Genomic DNA, 22,790 nt, shown 5'->3' on the forward strand with positions numbered 1-22,790 from the left:
CAGCCAGGGCCTGCACACACTGCACACTCTACAGCCAGGGCCTGTGCACACTGCACACTCTACAGCCAGGGCCTGTGCACACTGCACGCTCTACAGCCAGGGCCTGTGCACACTGCACACTCTACAGCCAGGGCCTGTGCACACTGCACGCTCTACAGCCAGGGCCTGTGCACACTGCTCACACTGCACACTCTACAGCCAGGGCCTGCTCACACTGCACACTCTACAGCCAGGGCCTGTGCACACTGCACGCTCTACAGCCAGGGCCTGTGCACACTGCACGCTCTACAGCCAGGGCCTGTGCACACTGCATGCTCTACAGCCAGGGCCTGTGCACACTGCACGCTCTACAGCCAGGGCCTGCTCACACTGCACGCTCTACAGCCAGGGCCTGCACACACTGCACGCTCTACAGCCAGGGCCTGTGCACACTGCACACTCTACAGCCAGGGCCTGTGCACACTGCACGCTCTACAGCCAGGGCCTGCACACACTGCACGCTCTACAGCCAGGGCCTGTGCACACTGCATGCTCTACAGCCAGGGCCTGCTCACACTGCACGCTCTACAGCCAGGGCCTGCACACACTGCACGCTCTACAGCCAGGGCCTGTGCACACTGCACACTCTACAGCCAGGGCCTGTGCACACTGCACGCTCTACAGCCAGGGCCTGCACACACTGCACGCTCTACAGCCAGGGCCTGTGCACACTGCACGCTCTACAGCCAGGGCCTGTGCACACTGCACGCTCTACAGCCAGGGCCTGTGCACACTGCACGCTCTACAGCCAGGGCCTGTGCACACTGCACGCTCTACAGCCAGGGCCTGTGCACACTGCACGCTCTACAGCCAGGGCCTGCTCACACTGCACACTCTACAGCTAGGGCCTGTGCACACTGCACACTCTACAGCCAGGGCCTGTGCACACTGCACACTCTACAGCCAGGGCCTGTGCACACTGCACACTCTACAGCCAGGGCCTGCTCACACTGCACACTCTACAGCCAGGGCCTGTGCACACTGCACACTCTACAGCCAGGGCCTGTGCACACTGCACGCTGCACGCTCTACAGCCAGGGCCTGTGCACACTGCACGCTGCACGCTCTACAGCCAGGGCTTGTGCACACTGCACGCTGCACGCTCTACAGCCAGGGCCTGTGCACACTGCACACTCTACAGCCAGGGCCTGTGCACACTGCACACACTGCACACTCTACAGCCAGGGCTTGTGCACACTGCACGCTGCACGCTCTACAGCCAGGGCCTGTGCACACTGCATGCTGCACGCTCTACAGCCAGGGCCTGTGCACACTGCACGCTGCACGCTCTACAGCCAGGGCCTGTGCACACTGCATGCTCTACACCAATCATATGGCAATCCTGCAATTAGCTGTGATAAGTACAAAGGCTCAGCACTTCTTTAAAGGTGCGGCGCCCAGCACTTTTTTTTAACTCAATACATCATTGTCAAATTAATTAATTGTGATACCTGGGTATAATTACTGTAAACAAATGAGAGGCTCTGTCTCACACCGGTGGTGCTGTTAGTAAAGTGAGCCTCAACATGAAGACACTTCCTGTAAACTCCCCCATGCTTTCCTGAAGAAGATCAACCTGTTGGAAGTGATGTGTCCATCCTGCCACCGTCCTGCCAGAACCTCTGAAAGCTGTAGCTCCGTTCTGCTCTGGAACAACAGCACCCTCTTCCTGTTTTGTGCCGCGTATAGCAGTCCAGCAGATTTCCCGCCAAATCTAATCTGGTCAAGAAAGGTCTAGCGACAGCTACAAAGTCCTCAAACTCCTCCTATACCTCCAACTCCTCCCCCTGCATGGTAATTGGTCCTTTCATTTGATTGGTCAAGACCATGGTCTTGGCCACAAGTTCCTGTTTGAACACAGCCGACAAAATGTTCTGCAACCACGTGTTATATTCCTCGGACACTATAATTTTTTTATCACTACTATTTTTGACAACAAGTTCCCAGACGATTGGTAGGTGGAGATCTCCACTTGTGTGGGAGCCGAGACTACTTCCATCTTCACCGTCTGTCGGTGTGCTGTCTTCAGAGCTTCAAGGTGCAGCGAGTGTGCTGTCTTCAGAGCTTCAAGGTGCAGCGAGTGTGCTGTCTTCAGAGCTTCAAGGTGCAGCGAGTCGTCTGTCGGTGTGCTGTCTTCAGAGCTTCAAGGTGCAGCGAGTGTGCTGTCTTCAGAGCTTCAAGGTGCAGCGAGTGGGTGTGCTGTCTTCAGAGCTTCAAGGTGCAGCGAGTCGTCTGTCGGTGTGCTGTCTTCAGAGCTTCAAGGTGCAGCGAGTCGTCTGTCGGTGTGCTGTCTTCAGAGCTTCAAGGTGCAGCGAGTCGTCTGTCGGTGTGCTGTCTTCAGAGCTTCAAGGTGCAGCGAGTCGTCTGTCGGTGTGCTGTCTTCAGAGCTTCAAGGTGCAGCGAGTCGTCTGTCGGTGTGCTGTCTTCAGAGCTTCAAGGTGCAGCGAGTGGGCGTATTTTGGGCAGAGTTGGAGGTGTCCTCCAGCCCACCGCTGGAGCCTTCTTGACCCGGTGGCACACAATGTCAAATGCTTTGTAGAGGTCCTCTCAGATGATCTGTGCTTGATGGGGTGATGATTTATTGAAAATGATACTGTACATGTAGCACCTTGAACATTGTGCTGTGCAGCTGTATCTGCTGAGATGAACATTGTGCTGTGCACCTGTATCTGCTGAGATGAACATTGTGCTGTGCACCTGTATCTGCTGAGATGGAAGGTTGCATCTTTGGTGTCTGTATCGTTTGTAGTTTTCTACAGCTGGGTAGCTGGGTAGCTGCAGCACAATGACGTCTATTGATATGAGGATTTAAGAAGGCAACAAAGATCTTGCAAGATGCCGTCACAAAACTGTGCAGGTGTGGAGGTGACATCAAAATGAAGGCCGAGTTTGAAAATGGGCCGCGCCCCCCTGCACACATTTGAAGTTGCGGCTGGTGTGATCCTATCACCAGATGGTCTCTAGTTGGTAAATGTCCACTGAAATGCTCTCTCTGTCTCTGTCTCTCTGTCTCTGTCTCTGTCTCTCTGTCTCTCTGCTAGAGAAGTACTTCCTCTTCATAAACAGGCACATTGGCATGAATCCATTCCAGTGTAATCTTGACCCTCAACCATGTTGTGATACCCTTTGGTATGAGAAGACCATCTCACCTGTTTGAAGAGGAATGACTGCTGTGTGTGTGTGTGTGTGTGTGTGTGTGTGTGTGTGTGTGTGTGTGTGAGCCTGTGTGTGTCTGACTCACCAGCCTGTGCTCTGTAAGTTTAACCCCTTCACTGCTGTGTGTGTGTCTGACTCACCAGCCTGTGCTCTGTAAGTTTAACCCCTTCACTGCTGTGTGTGTGTGTGACTCACCAGCCTGTGCTCTGTAAGTTTAACCCCTTCACTGCAGTGTGTGTCTGACTCACCAGCCTGTGCTCTGTAAGTTTAACCCCTTCACTGCTGTGTGTGTGTCTGACTCACCAGCCTGTGCTCTGTAAGTTTAACCCCTTCACTGCTGTGTGTGTGTCTGACTCACCAGCCTGTGCTCTGTAAGTTTAACCCCTTCACTGCTGTGTGTGTGTCTGACTCACCAGCCTGTGCTCTGTAAGTTTAACCCCTTCAGGCTACAGATTCCCCTCTTCAGCTCTGACGAGTGGGCTGTTAACTTCATTCATGTCAATTCTAACCTTATTTCCTATTCATGTCTTATCTCTTGATATTCCTCCTGCCTAATGACAGCCATTTTCTCCAGGGACGACGTGTGGGTGAACAGTCTATACATACTGTGTGAAATGAATGTGCTTATTAGAGGGGAATTATTCAGATGAAATATGTTTCATTAGATTGTTTGTACCACTTAAATGTGGCTAAAGCCCCAGCTTAGGAATAGGATGGAAAGAAGCCCCTGATGACGCCGCTAAGTCATTGGTTGACAGATCCTGCTAAGTCATTGGTTGACAGATCCTGCTAAGTCATTGGTTGACAGATCCTGCTAATGCCTCCCACACACTAGAGGATAAAAGGCCCGATTTAATGCCCGATTCCCCTCGGGGGGGCGTGGCCAGATTCGAGGCTAGTCTCAACCGATTTTTTGTCAAAATAATTGTCAAGTGTCTGGTGTCAATAAATTATTGATTGAATCGGAGCCGGCCCGATCTCGAATCGGGCATATCAAACATGTTTGATATTTACGATGGCTGTCTCCCGACGGACCCCGCAATAGCCAATGAGAGCGAGGAGACCGGGACGCGTCGACGCGTCATACCCGGATGTTAATGCAGCGCTACGAGTTGTGGCAACAGCAGTGCCATGTAGCTCCTCTCTCCCCAGCATCCTCACAGCTTAAAACAGGGTGGACAGCGGCGGATGGCTCTCCAAACATGTGCCGAGCGTAGGGCTGGGTCGGTTTGAAAATTTTAAAACCGGTTCGATATTGCTGTCTAAACCGGATCGAACCGGTATACCGATTTTTTTTTTAATAAAAAAAAAAAAAAAAAATCCAAGCAGGGCTCCCGAGTGTGGCCCATAACTGTCTGTAGTGCAACTTCAGTCCACCTGATAGCGATAATACACCTCTAAGCTGGTATTGTCAACCAGCAATGATACTGAATAAAAAGAAGCAGGACACCTGTGTAACAAACACACCCTGTATTTATTTCTCATAACTATTCAGCTCAACTTTTCTTCTAAACATCAAAATAATGAATGAAATAAGACTTCTGCCTATAGTGCAACTTGAGAAAAAGGCTAATAAAAACACAAGCAGTGCAATCAGAATGGATTGGCTTACAGCTGAGCTGCCTTATAAACTTCAAAACTCACAAATTCACACAATATAGGGCCTAGGCATGGGTCGGTTTGAACATTTTGAAACCGGTTCGATATTCCCCAAAAAAACGTATCAAAGCGGCTGCAGTTGGTGGCGATAATGCACCTCTAAGCTGGTATGCTGCCAACCAGCACGAACACTGAATACAAATAAGCAGAACCTTTTAACTGTAACAACACACTGTTTTTATTTCTCATAACTATTCAGCTTAACTTTTCTTCAAACATCAACATAATAACCAAAATAAGACTTTTGCCTACTAGTGCAACTTGAGAAGAGGCTAATACGAACAATAGTGCAATCAGAATGGACTGGCAAAAAAAAAAAAAAAAAAAAAACTTAATTTTTTTTTTTTTTAGGTTTTTTCGGTTTGCACGTGATCAAACCGGTTTGGGCTCGTATACCGAACCGAACCGGTAAAACCGGAAATCGACCCATCCCAGCAAACATTTCCACGTATAACGACCGTCTGCTGCACGTCAAACCACTACATCTAGTCAGGGTCTAATTATAATATCGGAATGGAAATCTTAGCGACGTAATTCCTCTACTTCCCCACAACGTGTCCAGATTCAACGATTTTTGCTACATCGAAAGAAAAGAGATAGCACCTCATGGGGGATTCGATCCTGGGGCGCCCGCTTCGCAGTCCTGTGTCTTATCCATTAGGCCACGGAATCAGTTACAAATACTACGGATTTGGTCATATATAGAGATACTTAACATTGAGCACTTAGCATTTTGACGGTCCCGACTGGAAGTTGCGTTGATAGGCTAGCTGCCTCGCTAATTCTGTTTCATGATTTCAACCAGCGATGAGACAGGTATATTTATATAATTTACGATAATATAACCAACGTGACTTTAGCAGACAGCATAGCACATCAAAAACCCACAACACTGCGTTTAGTTATGGCAAGAGAAATGGGACACAGGATTCAGGAAGTTTGTGATAAATACAAGCCCATAGCAAGAGACACTTGCACTTATATGACATAAACGTGTTTTCATATTAAAAAAAGAAAAGGGCGTTCAATAAAAGTCGTCATTGCAGGTGGAGTGCATATCACTGTGAGTATCTGATCACACAACAGGTAAATTGTCAATCAAATGTCATTTTTATTCAACAAAAACACAAAAGACACCTACATGTGGTGTTTTCAAAGCAATATGAGGTCAATATTTTTTGTTTTGAAGTGACAGTCTAAACGTTACTTTGGAGTAATGTGGAGAGAACGTCAGACTTAGATGGTAGATGCCAAACCACAATTCTATCGTCTGGTGATGTCGCGGTCAAGACGATGTTTGCTGGGATGCCTAGCCGAGCGGAGTGTTTGCTTCAAGGGAGTGGATATGCTGTAATATGAGCTCTCAGACAGGACGTTGTTTTAGCTCATTTTGCGAGGGTGTCAGCGCTGCTTGAAGTGGACCCGCCGCTCGGTTCATGTTTGGAGAGCCATCTGCTGTTGTCTGTGTGAAAAAATTGCGGTTTTGTGGGATATAAACAGCCTACAGTCTAGTTGCTGGAATCGCTGTGAGTGGGTACTTCAAATGGCTGGTGTGTGGTCTCGCAGTCTGGCCGAATCGTCTAGTGTGTGCGTTCAGGCGATTTTAATGTTAAAATCTGATGAAATTGTCCTTATGTCTGTGGTCTCTCATGTTTTTAAAATCGGTTAAGATTTGAAAATCCTCTAGTGTGTAGGCAGCATAAGTCATTGGTTGACAGATCGTGCTAAGTCATTGGTTGACAAATCCTTTAAGATTCTGCTTTCAGGAAAGAGAGCGGGGACTCGGCCCCTCCACTTTTGGACGTGTGGGTTTTGAGTTCAATTTTGAAGTGTGAGTGTTGTTTCATGGTAGTGTTGAAGCTGGCTGGACATGCAGTGTGGGTATAATCTGACCTGTAACAGTATGTTTAAAGCTGGCTGGACATGCAGTGTAGGTATATTCTCTCTGTAACAGTATGTTTAAAACTGGCTGGACATGCAGTGTAGGTATATTCTGATCTGTAACAGTATGTTTAAAACTGGCTGGACATGCAGTGTAGGTATATTCTGACCTGTAACAGTATGTTTAAAACTGACTGGACATGCAGTGTAGGTATATTCTCTCTGTAACAGTATGTTTAAAACTGGCTGGACATGCAGTGTAGGTATATTCTCTCTATAACAGTATGTTTAAAACTGGCTGGACATGCAGTGTAGGTATATTCTGACCTGTAACAGTATGTTTAAAACTGGCTGGACATGCAGTGTAGGTATATTCTGACCTGTAACAGTATGTTTAAAACTGTCTGGACATGCAGTGTAGGTATATTCTGACCTGTAACAGTATGTTTAAAACTGGCTGGACATGCAGTGTAGGTATATTCTGACCTGTAACAGTATGTTTAAAACTGGCTGGACATGCAGTGTGGGTATATTCTGACCTGTAACAGTATGTTTAAAACTGGCTGGACATGCAGTGTAGGTATATTCTGACCTGTAACAGTATGTTTAAAGCTGGCTGGACATGCAGTGTAGGTATATTCTCTCTGTAACAGTATGTTTAAAACTGGCTGGACATGCAGTGTAGGTATATTCTGACCTGTAACAGTATGTTTAAAGCTGGCTGGACATGCAGTGTAGGTATATTCTGACCTGTAACAGTATGTTTAAAGCTGGCTGGACATGCAGTGTAGGTATATTCTGACCTGTAACAGTATGTTTAAAACTGGCTGGACATGCAGTGTAGGTATATTCTGACCTGTAACAGTATGTTTAAAACTGGCTGGACATGCAGTGTAGGTATATTCTCTCTGTAACAGTATGTTTAAAACTGACTGGACATGCAGTGTAGGTATATTCTGACCTGTAACAGTATGTTTAAAGCTGGCTGGACATGCAGTGTAGGTATATTCTGACCTGTAACAGTATGTTTAAAGCTGGCTGGACATGCAGTGTAGGTATATTCTGACCTGTAACAGTATGTTTAAAACTGGCTGGACATGCAGTGTAGGTATATTCTGACCTGTAACAGTATGTTTAAAGCTGGCTGGACATGCAGTGTAGGTATATTCTCTCTGTAACAGTATGTTTAAAACTGGCTGGACATGCAGTGTAGGTATATTCTGACCTGTAACAGTATGTTTAAAACTGGCTGGACATGCAGTGTAGGTATATTCTGACCTGTAACAGTATGTTTAAAACTGGCTGGACATGCAGTGTAGGTATATTCTGACCTGTAACAGTATGTTTAAAACTGGCTGGACATGCAGTGTAGGTATATTCTGACCTGTAACAGTATGTTTAAAACTGACTGGACATGCAGTGTAGGTATATTCTCTCTGTAACAGTATGTTTAAAGCTGGCTGGACATGCAGTGTAGGTATACTCTGACCTGTAACAGTATGTTTAAAACTGGCTGGACATGCAGTGTAGGTATATTCTCTCTGTAACAGTATGTTTAAAACTGGCTGGACATGCAGTGTAGGTATATTCTGACCTGTAACAGTATGTTTAAAACTGACTGGACATGCAGTGTAGGTATATTCTGACCTGTAACAGTATGTTTAAAGCTGGCTGGACATGCAGTGTAGGTATATTCTCTCTGTAACAGTATGTTTAAAACTGGCTGGACATGCAGTGTAGGTATATTCTGACCTGTAACAGTATGTTTAAAACTGGCTGGACATGCAGTGTAGGTATATTCTGACCTGTAACAGTATGTTTAAAGCTGGCTGGACATGCAGTGTAGGTATATTCTGACCTGTAACAGTATGTTTAAAACTGACTGGACATGCAGTGTAGGTATATTCTCTCTGTAACAGTATGTTTAAAACTGACTGGACATGCAGTGTAGGTATATTCTGACCTGTACCAGTATGTTTAAAACTGGCTGGACATGCAGTGTAGGTATATTCTGACCTGTAACAGTATGTTTAAAGCTGGCTGGACATGCAGTGTAGGTATATTCTGACCTGTAACAGTATGTTTAAAACTGGCTGGACATGCAGTGTAGGTATATTCTGACCTGTAACAGTATGTTTAAAACTGGCTGGACATGCAGTGTAGGTATATTCTCTCTGTAACAGTATGTTTAAAACTGGCTGGACATGCAGTGTAGGTATATTCTGACCTGTAACAGTATGTTTAAAACTGGCTGGACATGCAGTGTAGGTATATTCTGACCTGTAACAGTATGTTTAAAGCTGGCTGGACATGCAGTGTAGGTATATTCTCTCTGTAACAGTATGTTTAAAACTGGCTGGACATGCAGTGTAGGTATATTCTGACCTGTAACAGTATGTTTAAAGCTGGCTGGACATGCAATGTAGGTATATTCTGACCTGTAACAGTATGTTTAAAACTGGCTGGACATGCAGTGTAGGTATATTCTGACCTGTAACAGTATGTTTAAAACTGGCTGGACATGCAGTGTAGGTATATTCTGACCTGTAACAGTATGTTTAAAACTGGCTGGACATGCAGTGTAGGTATATTCTCTCTGTAACAGTATGTTTAAAACTGGCTGGACATGCAGTGTAGGTATATTCTGACCTGTAACAGTATGTTTAAAACTGGCTGGACATGCAGTGTAGGTATATTCTCTCTGTAACAGTATGTTTAAAGCTGGCTGGACATGCAGTGTAGGTATATTCTGACCTGTAACAGTATGTTTAAAACTGGCTGGACATGCAGTGTAGGTATATTCTCTCTGTAACAGTGTGTTTAAAACTGGCTGGACATGCAGTGTAGGTATATTCTGACTAGGGATGGGCATCGAATTTCGAATTTTCGAATAATCGTTGTTATTATCAAGGTCGACTTTTATTATTGAAATTCGAAATTCGAAAAAAATAATTTTTTTTTTTTTTTTTTTGAGTGAAATGTTGCATTGTCTCCCCTGATTCTAAGTATAGTCAAATCACTATAAGCATTTTAAGCAAGGTTTATGGAAAAATGAATGGCGGATGAAATCCCATGAAGAGGGAGAGGGGGTGACTTTGGCACCCCTTTGGCACTCAGACCTGAGCCTACTAAATATTTAATGAACCACAACCACTCATGATTGTCAAAACTGTTTTTTATTTTCGAAAATGTCAATGTAAAAAAAATTAAAAATGTAAAAAAAAAAAAAAAAAAAAAAAATTTTTTTTTTTACATTTTTTTTTTTTTTTTTCGAAATTCGAATTAAATTCGAATTTGGCCAGCGAATTTCGAATAGTGTTTTTGCTAGAAATGCCCATCCCTAATTCTGACCTGTAACAGTATGTTTAAAACTGGCTGGACATGCAGTGTAGGTATATTCTGACCTGTAACAGTATGTTTAAAGCTGGCTGGACATGCAGTGTAGGTATATTCTCTCTGTAACAGTATGTTTAAAACTGACTGGACATGCAGTGTAGGTATATTCTGACCTGTAACAGTATGTTTAAAGCTGGCTGGACATGCAGTGTAGGTATATTCTCTCTGTAACAGTATGTTTAAAACTGACTGGACATGCAGTGTAGGTATATTCTGACCTGTAACAGTATGTTTAAAACTGGCTGGACATGCAGTGTAGGTATATTCTGACCTGTAACAGTATGTTTAAAACTGGCTGGACATGCAGTGTAGGTATATTCTCTCTGTAACAGTATGTTTAAAACTGACTGGACATGCAGTGTAGGTATATTCTGACCTGTAACAGTATGTTTAAAACTGGCTGGACATGCAGTGTAGGTATATTCTCTCTGTAACAGTATGTTTAAAACTGGCTGGACATGCAGTGTAGGTATATTCTGACCTGTAACAGTATGTTTAAAACTGGCTGGACATGCAGTGTAGGTATATTCTGACCTGTAACAGTATGTTTAAAACTGGCTGGACATGCAGTGTAGGTATATTCTGACCTGTAACAGTATGTTTAAAGCTGGCTGGACATGCAGTGTAGGTATATTCTGACCTGTAACAGTATGTTTAAAACTGGCTGGACATGCAGTGTAGGTATATTCTCTCTGTAACAGTATGTTTAAAACTGACTGGACATGCAGTGTAGGTATATTCTGACCTGTAACAGTATGTTTAAAGCTGGCTGGACATGCAGTGTAGGTATATTCTGACCTGTAACAGTATGTTTAAAACAGGCTGGACATGCAGTGTAGGTATATTCTCTCTGTAACAGTATGTTTAAAACTGGCTGGACATGCAGTGTAGGTATATTCTGACCTGTAACAGTATGTTTAAAACTGGCTGGACATGCAGTGTAGGTATATTCTCTCTATAACAGTATGTTTAAAACTGACTGGACATGCAGTGTAGGTATATTCTGACCTGTAACAGTATGTTTAAAAATGGCTGGACATGCAGTGTAGGTATATTCTCTCTGTAACAGTATGTTTAAAACTGACTGGACATGCAGTGTAGGTATATTCTGACCTGTAACAGTATGTTTAAAACTGGCTGGACATGCAGTGTAGGTATATTCTGACCTGTAACAGTATGTTTAAAGCTGGCTGGACATGCAGTGTAGGTATATTCTGACCTGTAACAGTATGTTTAAAACTGGCTGGACATGCAGTGTAGGTATATTCTGACCTGTAACAGTATGTTTAAAACTGGCTGGACATGCAGTGTAGGTATATTCTCTCTGTAACAGTATGTTTAAAGCTGGCTGGACATGCAGTGTAGGTATATTCTGACCTGTAACAGTATGTTTAAAACTGGCTGGACATGCAGTGTAGGTATATTCTGACCTGTAACAGTATGTTTAAAACTGGCTGGACATGCAGTGTAGGTATATTCTCTCTGTAACAGTATGTTTAAAACTGGCTGGACATGCAGTGTGGGTATATTCTGACCTGTAACAGTATGTTTAAAACTGGCTGGACATGCAGTGTAGGTATATTCTGACCTGTAACAGTATGTTTAAAACTGGCTGGACATGCAGTGTAGGTATATTCTCTCTGTAACAGTATGTTTAAAGCTGGCTGGACATGCAGTGTAGGTATATTCTGACCTGTAACAGTATGTTTAAAACTGGCTGGACATGCAGTGTAGGTATATTCTCTCTGTAACAGTATGTTTAAAACTGGCTGGACATGCAGTGTAGGTATATTCTGACCTGTAACAGTATGTTTAAAACTGGCTGGACATGCAGTGTAGGTATATTCTCTCTGTAACAGTATGTTTAAAACTGACTGGACATGCAGTGTAGGTATATTCTGACCTGTAACAGTATGTTTAAAACTGGCTGGACATGCAGTGTAGGTATATTCTGACCTGTAACACTATGTTTAAAGCTGGCTGGACATGCAGTGTAGGTATATTCTGACCTGTAACAGTATGTTTAAAACTGGCTGGACATGCAGTGTAGGTATATTCTCTCTGTAACAGTATGTTTAAAGCTGGCTGGACATGCAGTGTAGGTATATTCTGACCTGTAACAGTATGTTTAAAACTGGCTGGACATGCAGTGTAGGTATATTCTGACCTGTAACAGTATGTTTAAAGCTGGCTGGACATGCAGTGTAGGTATATTCTGACCTGTAACAGTATGTTTAAAACTGGCTGGACATGCAGTGTAGGTATTCTCTCTGTAACAGTATGTTTAAAGCTGGCTCGACATGCAGTGTAGGTATATTCTCTCTGTAACAGTATGTTTAAAACTGGCTGGACATGCAGTGTAGGTATATTCTCTCTGTAACAGTATGTTTAAAACTGGCTGGACATGTAGTGTAGGTATATTCTGACCTGTAACAGTATGTTTAGAACTGGCTGGACATGCAGTGTAGGTATATTCTCCATGTAACAGTGTAACAGCATGTTTAAATGCAGTGTAGGTAACAGTATGTTTAAATGCAGTGTGGGTAACAGTATGTTTAAATGCAGTGTGGGTAACAGTATGTTTAAATGCAGTGTTTAAATGCAGTGTGGGTAACAGTATGTTTAAATGCAGTGTGGGTAACAGTATGTTTAAATGCAGTGTGGGTAACAGCATGTTTAAATGCAGTGTGGGTAACAGTATGTTTAAATGCAGTGTGGGTAACAGCATGTTTAAATGCAGTGTAGGTAACAGTATGTTTAAATGCAGTGTGGGTAACAGTATGTTTAAATGCAGTGTAGGTAACAGTATGTTTAAATGCAGTGTGGGTAACAGTATGTTTAAATGCAGTGTGGGTAACAGTATGTTTAAATGCAGTGTAGGTAACAGTATGTTTAAATGCAGTGTGGGTAACAGTATGTTTAAATGCAGTGTGGGTAACAGTATGTTTAAATGCAGTGTGGGTAACAGTATGTTTAAATGCAGTGTGGGTAACAGTATGTTTAAATGCAGTGTGGGTAACAGTATGTTTAAATGCAGTGTGGGTAACAGTATGTTTAAATGCAGTGTGGGTAACAGTATGTTTAAATGCAGTGTGGGTAACAGTATGTTTAAATGCAGTGTGGGTAACAGTATGTTTAAATGCAGTGTGGGTAACAGTATGTTTAAATGCAGTGTGGGTAACAGTATGTTTAAATGCGGTGTAGGTAACAGTATGTTTAAATGCAGTGTGGGTAACAGTATGTTTAAATGCGGTGTAGGTAACAGTATGTTTAAATGCAGTGTGGGTAACAGTATGTTTAAATGCAGTGTGGGTAACAGTATGTTTAAATGCAGTGTGGGTAACAGTATGTTTAAATGCAGTGTGGGTAACAGTATGTTTAAATGCAGTGTGGGTAACAGTATGTTTAAATGCAGTGTGGGTAACAGTATGTTTAAATGCAGTGTGGGTAACAGTATGTTTAAATGCAGTGTAGGTAACAGTATGTTTAAATGCAGTGTGGGTAACAGTATGTTTAAATGCAGTGTAGGTAACAATATGTTTAAATGCAGTGTAGGTAACAGTATGTTTAAATGCAGTGTAGGTAACAGTATGTTTAAATGCAGTGTAGGTAACAATATGTTTAAATGCAGTGTAGGTAACAGTATGTTTAAATGCAGTGTGGGTAACAGTATGTTTAAATGCATTGTAGGTAACAGTATGTTTAAATGCAGTGTGGGTAACAGTATGTTTAAATGCAGTGTGGGTAACAGTATGTTTAAATGCAGTGTGGGTAACAGTATGTTTAAATGCAGTGTGGGTAACAGTATGTTTAAATGCAGTGTGGGTAACAGTATGTTTAAATGCAGTGTGGGTAACAGTATGTTTAAATGCAGTGTGGGTAACAGTATGTTTAAATGCAGTGTGGGTAACAGTATGTTTAAATGCAGTGTGGGTAACAGTATGTTTAAATGCAGTGTGGGTAACAGTATGTTTAAATGCAGTGTGGGTAACAGTATGTTTAAATGCAGTGTGGGTAACAGTATGTTTAAATGCAGTGTGGGTAACAGTATGTTTAAATGCAGTGTGGGTAACAGTATGTTTAAATGCAGTGTGGGTAACAGTATGTTTAAATGCAGTGTAGGTAACAGTATGTTTAAATGCAGTGTGGGTAACAGTATGTTTAAATGCAGTGTGGGTAACAGTATGTTTAAATGCAGTGTAGGTAACAGTATGTTTAAATGCAGTGTAGGTAACAGTATGTTTAAATGCAGTGTAGGTAACAGTATGTTTAAATGCAGTGTAGGTAACAGTATGTTTAAATGCAGTGTGGGTAACAGTATGTTTAAATGCAGTGTAGGTAACAGTATGTTTAAATGCAGTGTAGGTAACAGTATGTTTAAATGCAGTGTGGGTAACAGGATGTTTAAATGCAGTGTAGGTAACAGTATGTTTAAATGCAGTGTGGGTAACAGTATGTTTAAATGCAGTGTAGGTAACAGTATGTTTAAATGCAGTGTGGGTAACAGTATGTTTAAATGCAGTGTAGATAACAGTATGTTTAAATGCAGTGTAGGTAACAGTATGTTTAAATGCAGTGTGGGTAACAGGATGTTTAAATGCAGTGTGGGTAACAGTATGTTTAAATGCAGTGTGGGTAACAGTATGTTTAAATGCAGTGTGGGTAACAGTATGTTTAAATGCAGTGTGGGTAACAGTATGTTTAAATGCAGTGTGGGTAACAGTATGTTTAAATGCAGTGTGGGTAACAGTATGTTTAAATGCAGTGTGGGTAACAGTATGTTTAAATGCAGTGTGGGTAACAGTATGTTTAAATGCAGTGTAGGTAACAGTATGTTTAAATGCAGTGTGGGTAACAGTATGTTTAAATGCAGTGTGGGTAACAGTATGTTTAAATGCAGTGTAGGTAACAGTATGTTTAAATGCAGTGTGGGTAACAGTATGTTTAAATGCAGTGTAGGTAACAGTATGTTTAAATGCAGTGTGGGTAACAGTATGTTTAAATGCAGTGTAGGTAACAGTATGTTTAAATGCAGTGTGGGTAACAGTATGTTTAAATGCAGTGTAGGTAACAGTATGTTTAAATGCAGTGTGGGTAACAGTATGTTTAAATGCAGTGTGGGTAACAGTATGTTTAAATGCAGTGTGGGTAACAGTATGTTTAAAGCTGGCTACTTGCCCCGAGTGCTCAGTCGCGCTGTGAGGCAATTCAGTGTGAAGGGCCGACTGATTGGTAGCGAAACCTTATTTTCCAACTATCGATTCTGGGGGCAAAACCCACAAAATGCAAAAAGCCCAGCAAGACGGATCTGCTGTCAGGGCGTACAGTAGAAATCAGCCAATCAATGTCACATTCCTCCACTGGGGCCTGTAGGAACCTAATTCCACTCATCAGCGCTAAATAGTGAAAACCCTGGGGTTCATCAATCACCAATCCAAGCAGCAGCCTTTAGTTAATAGTCTGCTCTTTACCCGCTCTGATCGCCCACTGCCTGTATCAGTGCGAGCCTCTGGATGACACTGCCTGTATCAGTGCGAGCCTCTGGATGACACTGCCTGTATCAGTGCGAGCCTCTGGATGACACTGCCTGTATCAGTGCGAGCCTCTGGATGACACTGCCTGTATCAGTGCGAGCCTCTGGATGACAGCAAGAGGAGATGGGAGCAATATGTTTGACTCTCACTGCTGTATTCTCTGGCTCAGCTCGCCCTGCTCCACTGTAACGCCCAGATTGCAGCTGTCTGCCATCATGATTTGAAATTGATGCTTGCAGGCAAGATTGATTATCTCGACCCCCCACGGAATACGTTTGACTGGTCTATTCTGTGGAAACCAGTCTGCTTGTGTGTGTGTGTGTGTGTGTGTGTGTGTGTGTGTGTGTGTGTGTGTGTGTGTGAATACATTTGACTGGTCTATTCTGTGGAAACCAGTCTGCTTGGATGTGAAGTCAGTATTTCCTGAATGTAATACAAGTGATATCTCATGATGACACATCACCTCCATATAGAATTATGTTTGATCGTTTCCCCGCTGTGCGTCTTGTTACGGGACATGCAAACCGCATTACAAACCAGACCTGCTCTATATGAAAAGCATCAGAATATATAGCCTATAGACGGTTTTAACTTGACAACAAAAACATTCTAAATTGAACCCCCGCTCACTTCCTGTTGCAGTGTTTGCTATGGACATAAAAGAAGAAAAAAAACATTCAAGTGCAGGACTGACCATTCCGTGAAAACCGTCTATAGATAGCCTATATTTCTTGTATTATAATTTTGTTTCTTCAGATTTTTCCGCATTCCCGCCCCCCCAATTGTACTTGGCCAACTCCTCGTTAGAGTGACCCGGTCGTTCCTCCACCCCCTCTGCCGATCTGGGGAGAGTTGTAGACTAGCAGCCAGCTGCTTCTTTTCACCTGACAGTGAGGACTTTCACCAGCAGTCTTCCCACCCGCAGACACGGCCAATTGTGCCTTTATGGACGCCTGTCAAAGCCGGAGGGGCTCGAACCAGCGACCCTCGTGTTGGGAGGCATTGTGTATATGTATGTTAGGATTTTCCACTAAATAAATATAATTCACTTTATTTGACTTGAACGATGCGTGTTTTCTCTCCCTCTTCCAGGTCACAAGTGTCCACGCCTCCAAGTCGGACATCGTCAAGTCGGGAAGCCCCAAATCCACGCTGAAGCATCTCTGGACAGAGAGCACGAAGGACATGTCCATCAGCAGGCTGCTGTCACAGACTCTGCATGGCAAACACAACAGCACAGCCTTGGACCTCCGCTATGACACCCCTGAGCCCTACTCTGAGCAGGACCTGTGGGACTGGCTGAGGAACTCCACGGACCTCCAGGACCCCCGGCCGCGGGCCAAGCGGCGGCCCATGGTCAAGACGGGCAAGTTCAAGAAGATGTTCGGCTGGGGGGACTTCCACTCCAACATCAAGACGGTCAAACTCAACCTGCTGATCACCGGCAAGATCGTGGATCACGGCAATGGCACCTTCAGCGTCTACTTCCGCCACAACTCCACAGGCCAGGTAATGCAGAAATGACTATACTTTTAATACTTCAAGGAACACAGCAACAATTTAGGAGATTCGCCTAGTTGACATCTTCCCAGTAAGACAAGAAGACAGTCCCTTCTCTTCTCTGTGCGTGTAGTAGAAAAAGAGAGAGCACTAGCTTAGCACAATGAATGGTAGTCAATGGTACAGCTAGCCTACCCCCGTTAACATGAGCAAAAACGTAAGGAGAAAACAAAAGGTATAAAATGCTTCCATACTGCTCACCTGGTGTAATCCAAGTCTCCACAAGCCCTGAAATGCCAAGTTGACATGAAAAGACATCATTTACACCCTGTTCTTAGCTGAAATATAGCCATGCACTCGGCTGCTGTGTGGCCTTGCCTGCCCTATTGGCGCGTGCACAATGTCTCCCCCTCTCTCTCCCCCCCCCTCTCTCTCTCTCCCTCAGTCTCTGCCCCCTCTCCTCTTTCTCCCTTTCCCTCGGTCTCTCTCCCCCTCTCCTCTCTCTCCCTCAGTCTCTCTCGTGAGCCTCCTCAGACTGATGTCATAACTGATGACATCATCACTGATGACATCAGTGTGTGTGTCTGTCTCGTGTGTGTGTGTGTCTCTTGTGTGTGTATGTGTGCATCGCTGATGATGTCACAATGCCTCTGACATCACTGATGAGCTCATCACTCTGTCTCTTGTGTGTTTGTGTGTGCCTGTCTGTCCCTTGTGTGTGTGCATGTGTGTGCCTGTCTGTCCCTTGTGTGTGTGTCTCGTGTGTGCGTGTGAGTGAATTTATGACATCACTGGATGATGTCACAATGTATGACATCACTGATGACATCATCGGGACTTTACATGTGTGTGTGAATTTATGACATCACTGATGATGTCATCATTGGACTTTTATGACATTACTGATGACATCATCACCGGGACTGTGTGTGTGTGTGTGTGTGTGTGTGTGTGTATCAGATGTATGACAGTCAGCCCCAGAACTGCTATTCAGCTGAGAATGCGACAAGTCGAGGAAAGAAGAGAACCAATCATTGAAAGTCTGTCAGAGGAGAGGAGCCAGAGGAGCCTGTTAGAACCTTTGGCCAACATGGTCAAATGTAGACCACATAGTGAATTGTATTACATGAATTTAGTAGACATGACAGATTATCCTCCTTTGCAGGGCAACGTGTCCGTCAGCCTGGTCCCGCCCACCAAGATCGTGGAGTTTGACATGACGGCGCAGCAGTCCGTCATCGACGCCAAGGACTCCAAGTCCTTCAACTGCCGCATTGAGTACGAGAAGGTGGAGAAGGGAGCGAGGAACACACTCTGCAACTTCGACCCGTCCAAGACCTGCTACCAGGAGCAGACCCAGAGCCACGTCTCCTGGCTCTGCTCCAAACCCTTCAAAGTCATCTGCATCTTCATCTCCTTCTACAGCACCGACTATAAACTGGTGCAGAAGGTCTGCCCGGACTACAACTACCACAGTGACACTCCCTACTTCCCCTCTGGCTGATGTCCCCACACACTCCATCCTCCTGATGCTGGGGCTTCTCCCCATCCCAGAGAAGTGTGTGTGTTACAGTAGCTGTCCTGTCCTGAAACATGTCCTGAAACATGTCCATACCAGAGTGTCAGCCATCTCAATTGATCGATCGCCCGATTGTCAAATTGTGAATCTTACAGACAGAGCAGTTCTTGTTAAAGGGATACTTCACAGAAAAACAATATGCTGATTTCACCGAAAAACAACGCTGATGTATTTTGCACATGATCTCACACATATCTGAAATCTGTAAACAGTTTTGCAGACATTCATTGAGTTTGACAGTTATTGAGAGTTGATTTGAGTAAAGTTGATGTCAGTGATGTCATTGGAAGACTTGTCATTAATACACCCCAATGATTCAGCGCCTTCTGATGACATCACTGCTGCTCAACTTATCTCAAATCAACTCTCAATAACCTTCAAACTAAATGAATGCCTGCAAAACGGTTGACAGTTTTTGGATATGTGTGAGAGAGCTTGTGGAAAATAAATCAGCATTGTTTTTCGGTGAAGTTCTTTAACTGTTAAAAGAGAGGGGCTGTAATATGACATGCTTTTAAAAAACGACCTGAAACGTTTTGTGGTTATGATTATCAGTTAGGAATGTATTCATGATTTAGGTTTCCCCCCTGTTGATTTCCACCCACGTGTAGATAGCAGGGGCTTATTGGTCCTTTCGTAGTTGTTTTCACTATTTACACGGCCCTTAGTTGTTTACTTTGATATTTAATTCACACTCCAAATGTACGTTAATAACTTTGTTTTCTTCTTTTGCTATATTCTAAGTACAATGTGTCCAACGACTGACAACATCGTGCGGACGTGTTCGCCCCCCTGCTGTGCTATTTATTCTCTGCAGTTTGTTCTGCTCCACCGGACATCAGATGAACTCCTCGTGAAGGTGCCCATGCATTTTGACAATACCTGCAAGACGGCTGAAAAGGAGGACGTGAGAGACTCAGAGACACATTGATACTTTTGGAAACGTTTGGATCATAACGATCGCAGGGACGAGCTGGGATGGAGCGGACTTCTTCTCCCTCAGACATATTTAACTCCAGAAGGAAAATGTGTTCACATGTTGGGACACTTTAACACTGTCACTCCTCAGCTGTCATCAGAGTGTTACTACTGTAGTCCTGGCTGGGATACCTAGAAGACTAAAGCCAGATATTTCGGTTTGTTGGGTGATTGGTTAATTGGTGGACTGAATGTCTTGATTATCTGATTGATTGATTGTTTGGGGGAAGCGGCTTGCTCATTGTCACTAAATATATCAAATGTAATGTAATGAATTCTATATCTTAGAAGAGCCTAATTTGTATGAATGGTTTGTATTGTAAATAGTTTATCCCAATTGCGCTGCTTCTGTACATGCCCCCATAAGCTGTGTTCCCCCCTTCCCACTAATTAACCCATTGATACCTGATGCAGCATTTGCGTGTATATCCCTCATTTGTGTGCGTATCCCTGTAAGTCTTAAAGGGATACACACACAAATGCTGCATCAGGTATCAATGGGTTAAGTCCTCTTGTTCACACCATTTATGCTCGTTCTTGGTTCCCCGAACAAAGGAAATGATGTTGCTGACCTAGATGTGAATTTCATGAAAACGGCCATCTTGTACAGAAGCTGTAAAACCGACGAAATATATTCTAAGTATTCATCAACTGTATCACAACATTTTGTTTATGGGGGAAGGTGGGGGTGGAGATGTACATATGAATAAAAAAAATACAGTAAATTTTACCATTTGAAAGTTCTTATGCGTGAGTTCTTCCTCTGCGTCTTGCTGTAGTAATGAGTCACTAATAATCTCCACCACATCATGTTATACGGTATACTGTATGTGTAATCACTTCACATAATTGCACAGCATATAAGCATATCTCTGAACCCGGGTGTTGTGCAAAACTAAAATATACAGCAAAAGTCATAAATGTTATTCGCGTTTGTGAAGATTATCCTGCTGAACCCAAATTTGCGTTCCCATACACTTTTTTTATGCATTGAAGTGAAATCCCCATTCTAAAAGCACATTCACTTTTCCTCTCACAAACCCGGAAATATACTTCCGGACTCATTTCTGCGGTTCTCTATGGAGTGACTGTATAGATAACGATATATGAAATTGAAGGGAATTTTCTGATGTTTCTCTGATGGTTATAGTGTACGGATTCTAATACATTACATTACATTACGTCATTTGGCAGACGCTTTTATCCAAAGCGACTTACAATAACACATTTTTTGTCAGCAATAGAGCAATCAACTATGGAGCACAGTCTATGACAACTACAACTTCTGAAGGAACAGTGGTACGAGTTTAGTTTAGGATTTTTTTTTTTTTAATAGAAAGAGAGAAATAAGTTAGATCAAGAAGGGCCCAGATGGAGCCTGAAAAGGTGTGTCTTTAGTCTTTTCCGAAAGATCGGCAGTGATTCAGCAGTCCTGACCGAAGGTGGAAGCTCGTTCCACCATTGGGGTGCCAGGGACGAGAAGAGTCGAGATCGGGATGAGCGACTTTTGAGCCCCCGTAGTGAAGGAGGAGCGAGGCGACCTGCACTGGTGGAGGAGCGAAGGGAGCGCTGAGAGGTTTGGAACCTGACCATAGATTGCAGGTACAGGGGAGCTGACTGGCGTACTGCCCTGTAGGCCGGTACCAGTGTCTTGAATTTGATGCGAGCTGAGATGGGAAGCCAGTGGAGGTCCTGGAAGAGGGGAGTGACATGAGAGAATTTGGGTTGGTTGAATACCAGACGGGCTGCAGCGTTCTGAATGAGCTGAAGCGGTCGGATGTCGGTGGCAGGTAGGCCGGCCAGGAGCACGTTGCAGTAGTCCAGGCGAGAGATGATAATAGGATTCCAATCTGAATCTGCAACACAATGCCCTTCATGTAAATATGCAGTACATGCCTATATGCAATAAGACTAATTTATATAGTTCACTAGTCTAATATCATTTATTTGTGTGAAAGTATATTTCCCCCCCCCGAAGCTCATAAAGTAAACGACTAATGGTGTGTCTTTAGTCTTTTCTTTTCTTTTGGAATCGTTTGAGGAACTTCTTGGTTTCGTGACAAATGTTCCCCTCTCCATATGTCACACACAGACAAAGCGTCTGTATGTAAACAGTCTGTGGAAAAATCAGCGCACTGCACTTAAAGCCAGCGCACACAACAAGCCGCCGTGCCTGACTATAATTACTTCTTGGAGCTTCTTCTGATCTCACACCATGTGTGATGGAGCAGGCTTCCTAATAAGCCCGCATGCCAGAGACTTGGCCACATAGAGGCAAAGTAGTATTTGCGTCCCTGGGAGATGTGGAGATTGGGAGGCGAGGAGCGATAGCGTCTGTTGTGGGACGCCGCACTGGCACCTGCCATCCAATCCTCCTCCTCGGCAGTTAGGATCAGCAGTCGGCTTTCAACAGATTAGGTTCCTCTGGGGGGAGAAGCCCCTCCCACGCTGGCTCACAACTTATCAGTAATTAAAGGAGATGCCAGGTTTGTGTGTTCATTGGCTGGTCCGCGGGGTGCTTTTATAGCTGTCCTCATTAAGGAGCTGCTTCCAAAAGTTTGCCCTTAATGCTCACTTTTAACAAGCCTGCGGGGATTTGTTGAACATGCTGATGTAGGAGTGCATCATGTCTTCAGTGTAGAGACACATGGTGATGTATGAGGAGTGCATCATGCCTTCAGTGCAGAGACAAACACATGACAGCTCTCATCAACGGGAAATATCATGTACTGTTACTTCAGGCCTTTTTTCCCTCCTTGATGACTAGAAGAACCAGTGTGGGTTCAACCAAGAGCCTTTCTGAATCCTTATAGCTTTGGCCATGAGGGAAAGAAAAATCAACGTCCTTTCACAATTTACAGCATGCATAAAGAAAAGCAAACAATTCTTTCTTACCACTTTTATATTATATCAAATGTATATTATATATCATTTTACATTTTATATTATTTTATTTTTATATCACACTGATAAGTCTGATGGCGAACAGTAGTCAAGGAATTTCCACAGCAACGTCACCTGAGTCACAGGTATTTGTATTTTTTTATGGGGTTTTTTCTTCTTTAATG

At 43.6% G+C, this 22,790-nt stretch overlaps 1 protein-coding gene across 1 annotated transcript in view; it reads left to right on the forward strand.

Annotated features, from left to right (window-relative positions):
- nxph1 (neurexophilin 1) overlaps window positions 1-18,669 on the forward strand; it is a gene marked incomplete at both ends in the record, with an annotated part of 71,421 nt that extends 52,752 nt beyond the window's left edge. Inside the window, 2 exons of the mRNA XM_083646093.1 lie at window positions 16,758-17,174; window positions 18,331-18,669. Coding sequence (XP_083502219.1) covers window positions 16,758-17,174; window positions 18,331-18,669 — 756 coding nt within the window. The remainder of the gene's footprint in view (window positions 1-16,757; window positions 17,175-18,330) is intronic.
- Between the last annotated feature and the right edge of the window lie 4,121 nt (window positions 18,670-22,790).

Source organism: Poromitra crassiceps (assembly GCF_964638095.1).
Source record: "Poromitra crassiceps genome assembly, chromosome: 11".
Taxonomy (NCBI): Eukaryota; Metazoa; Chordata; class Actinopteri; order Beryciformes; family Melamphaidae; genus Poromitra; species Poromitra crassiceps.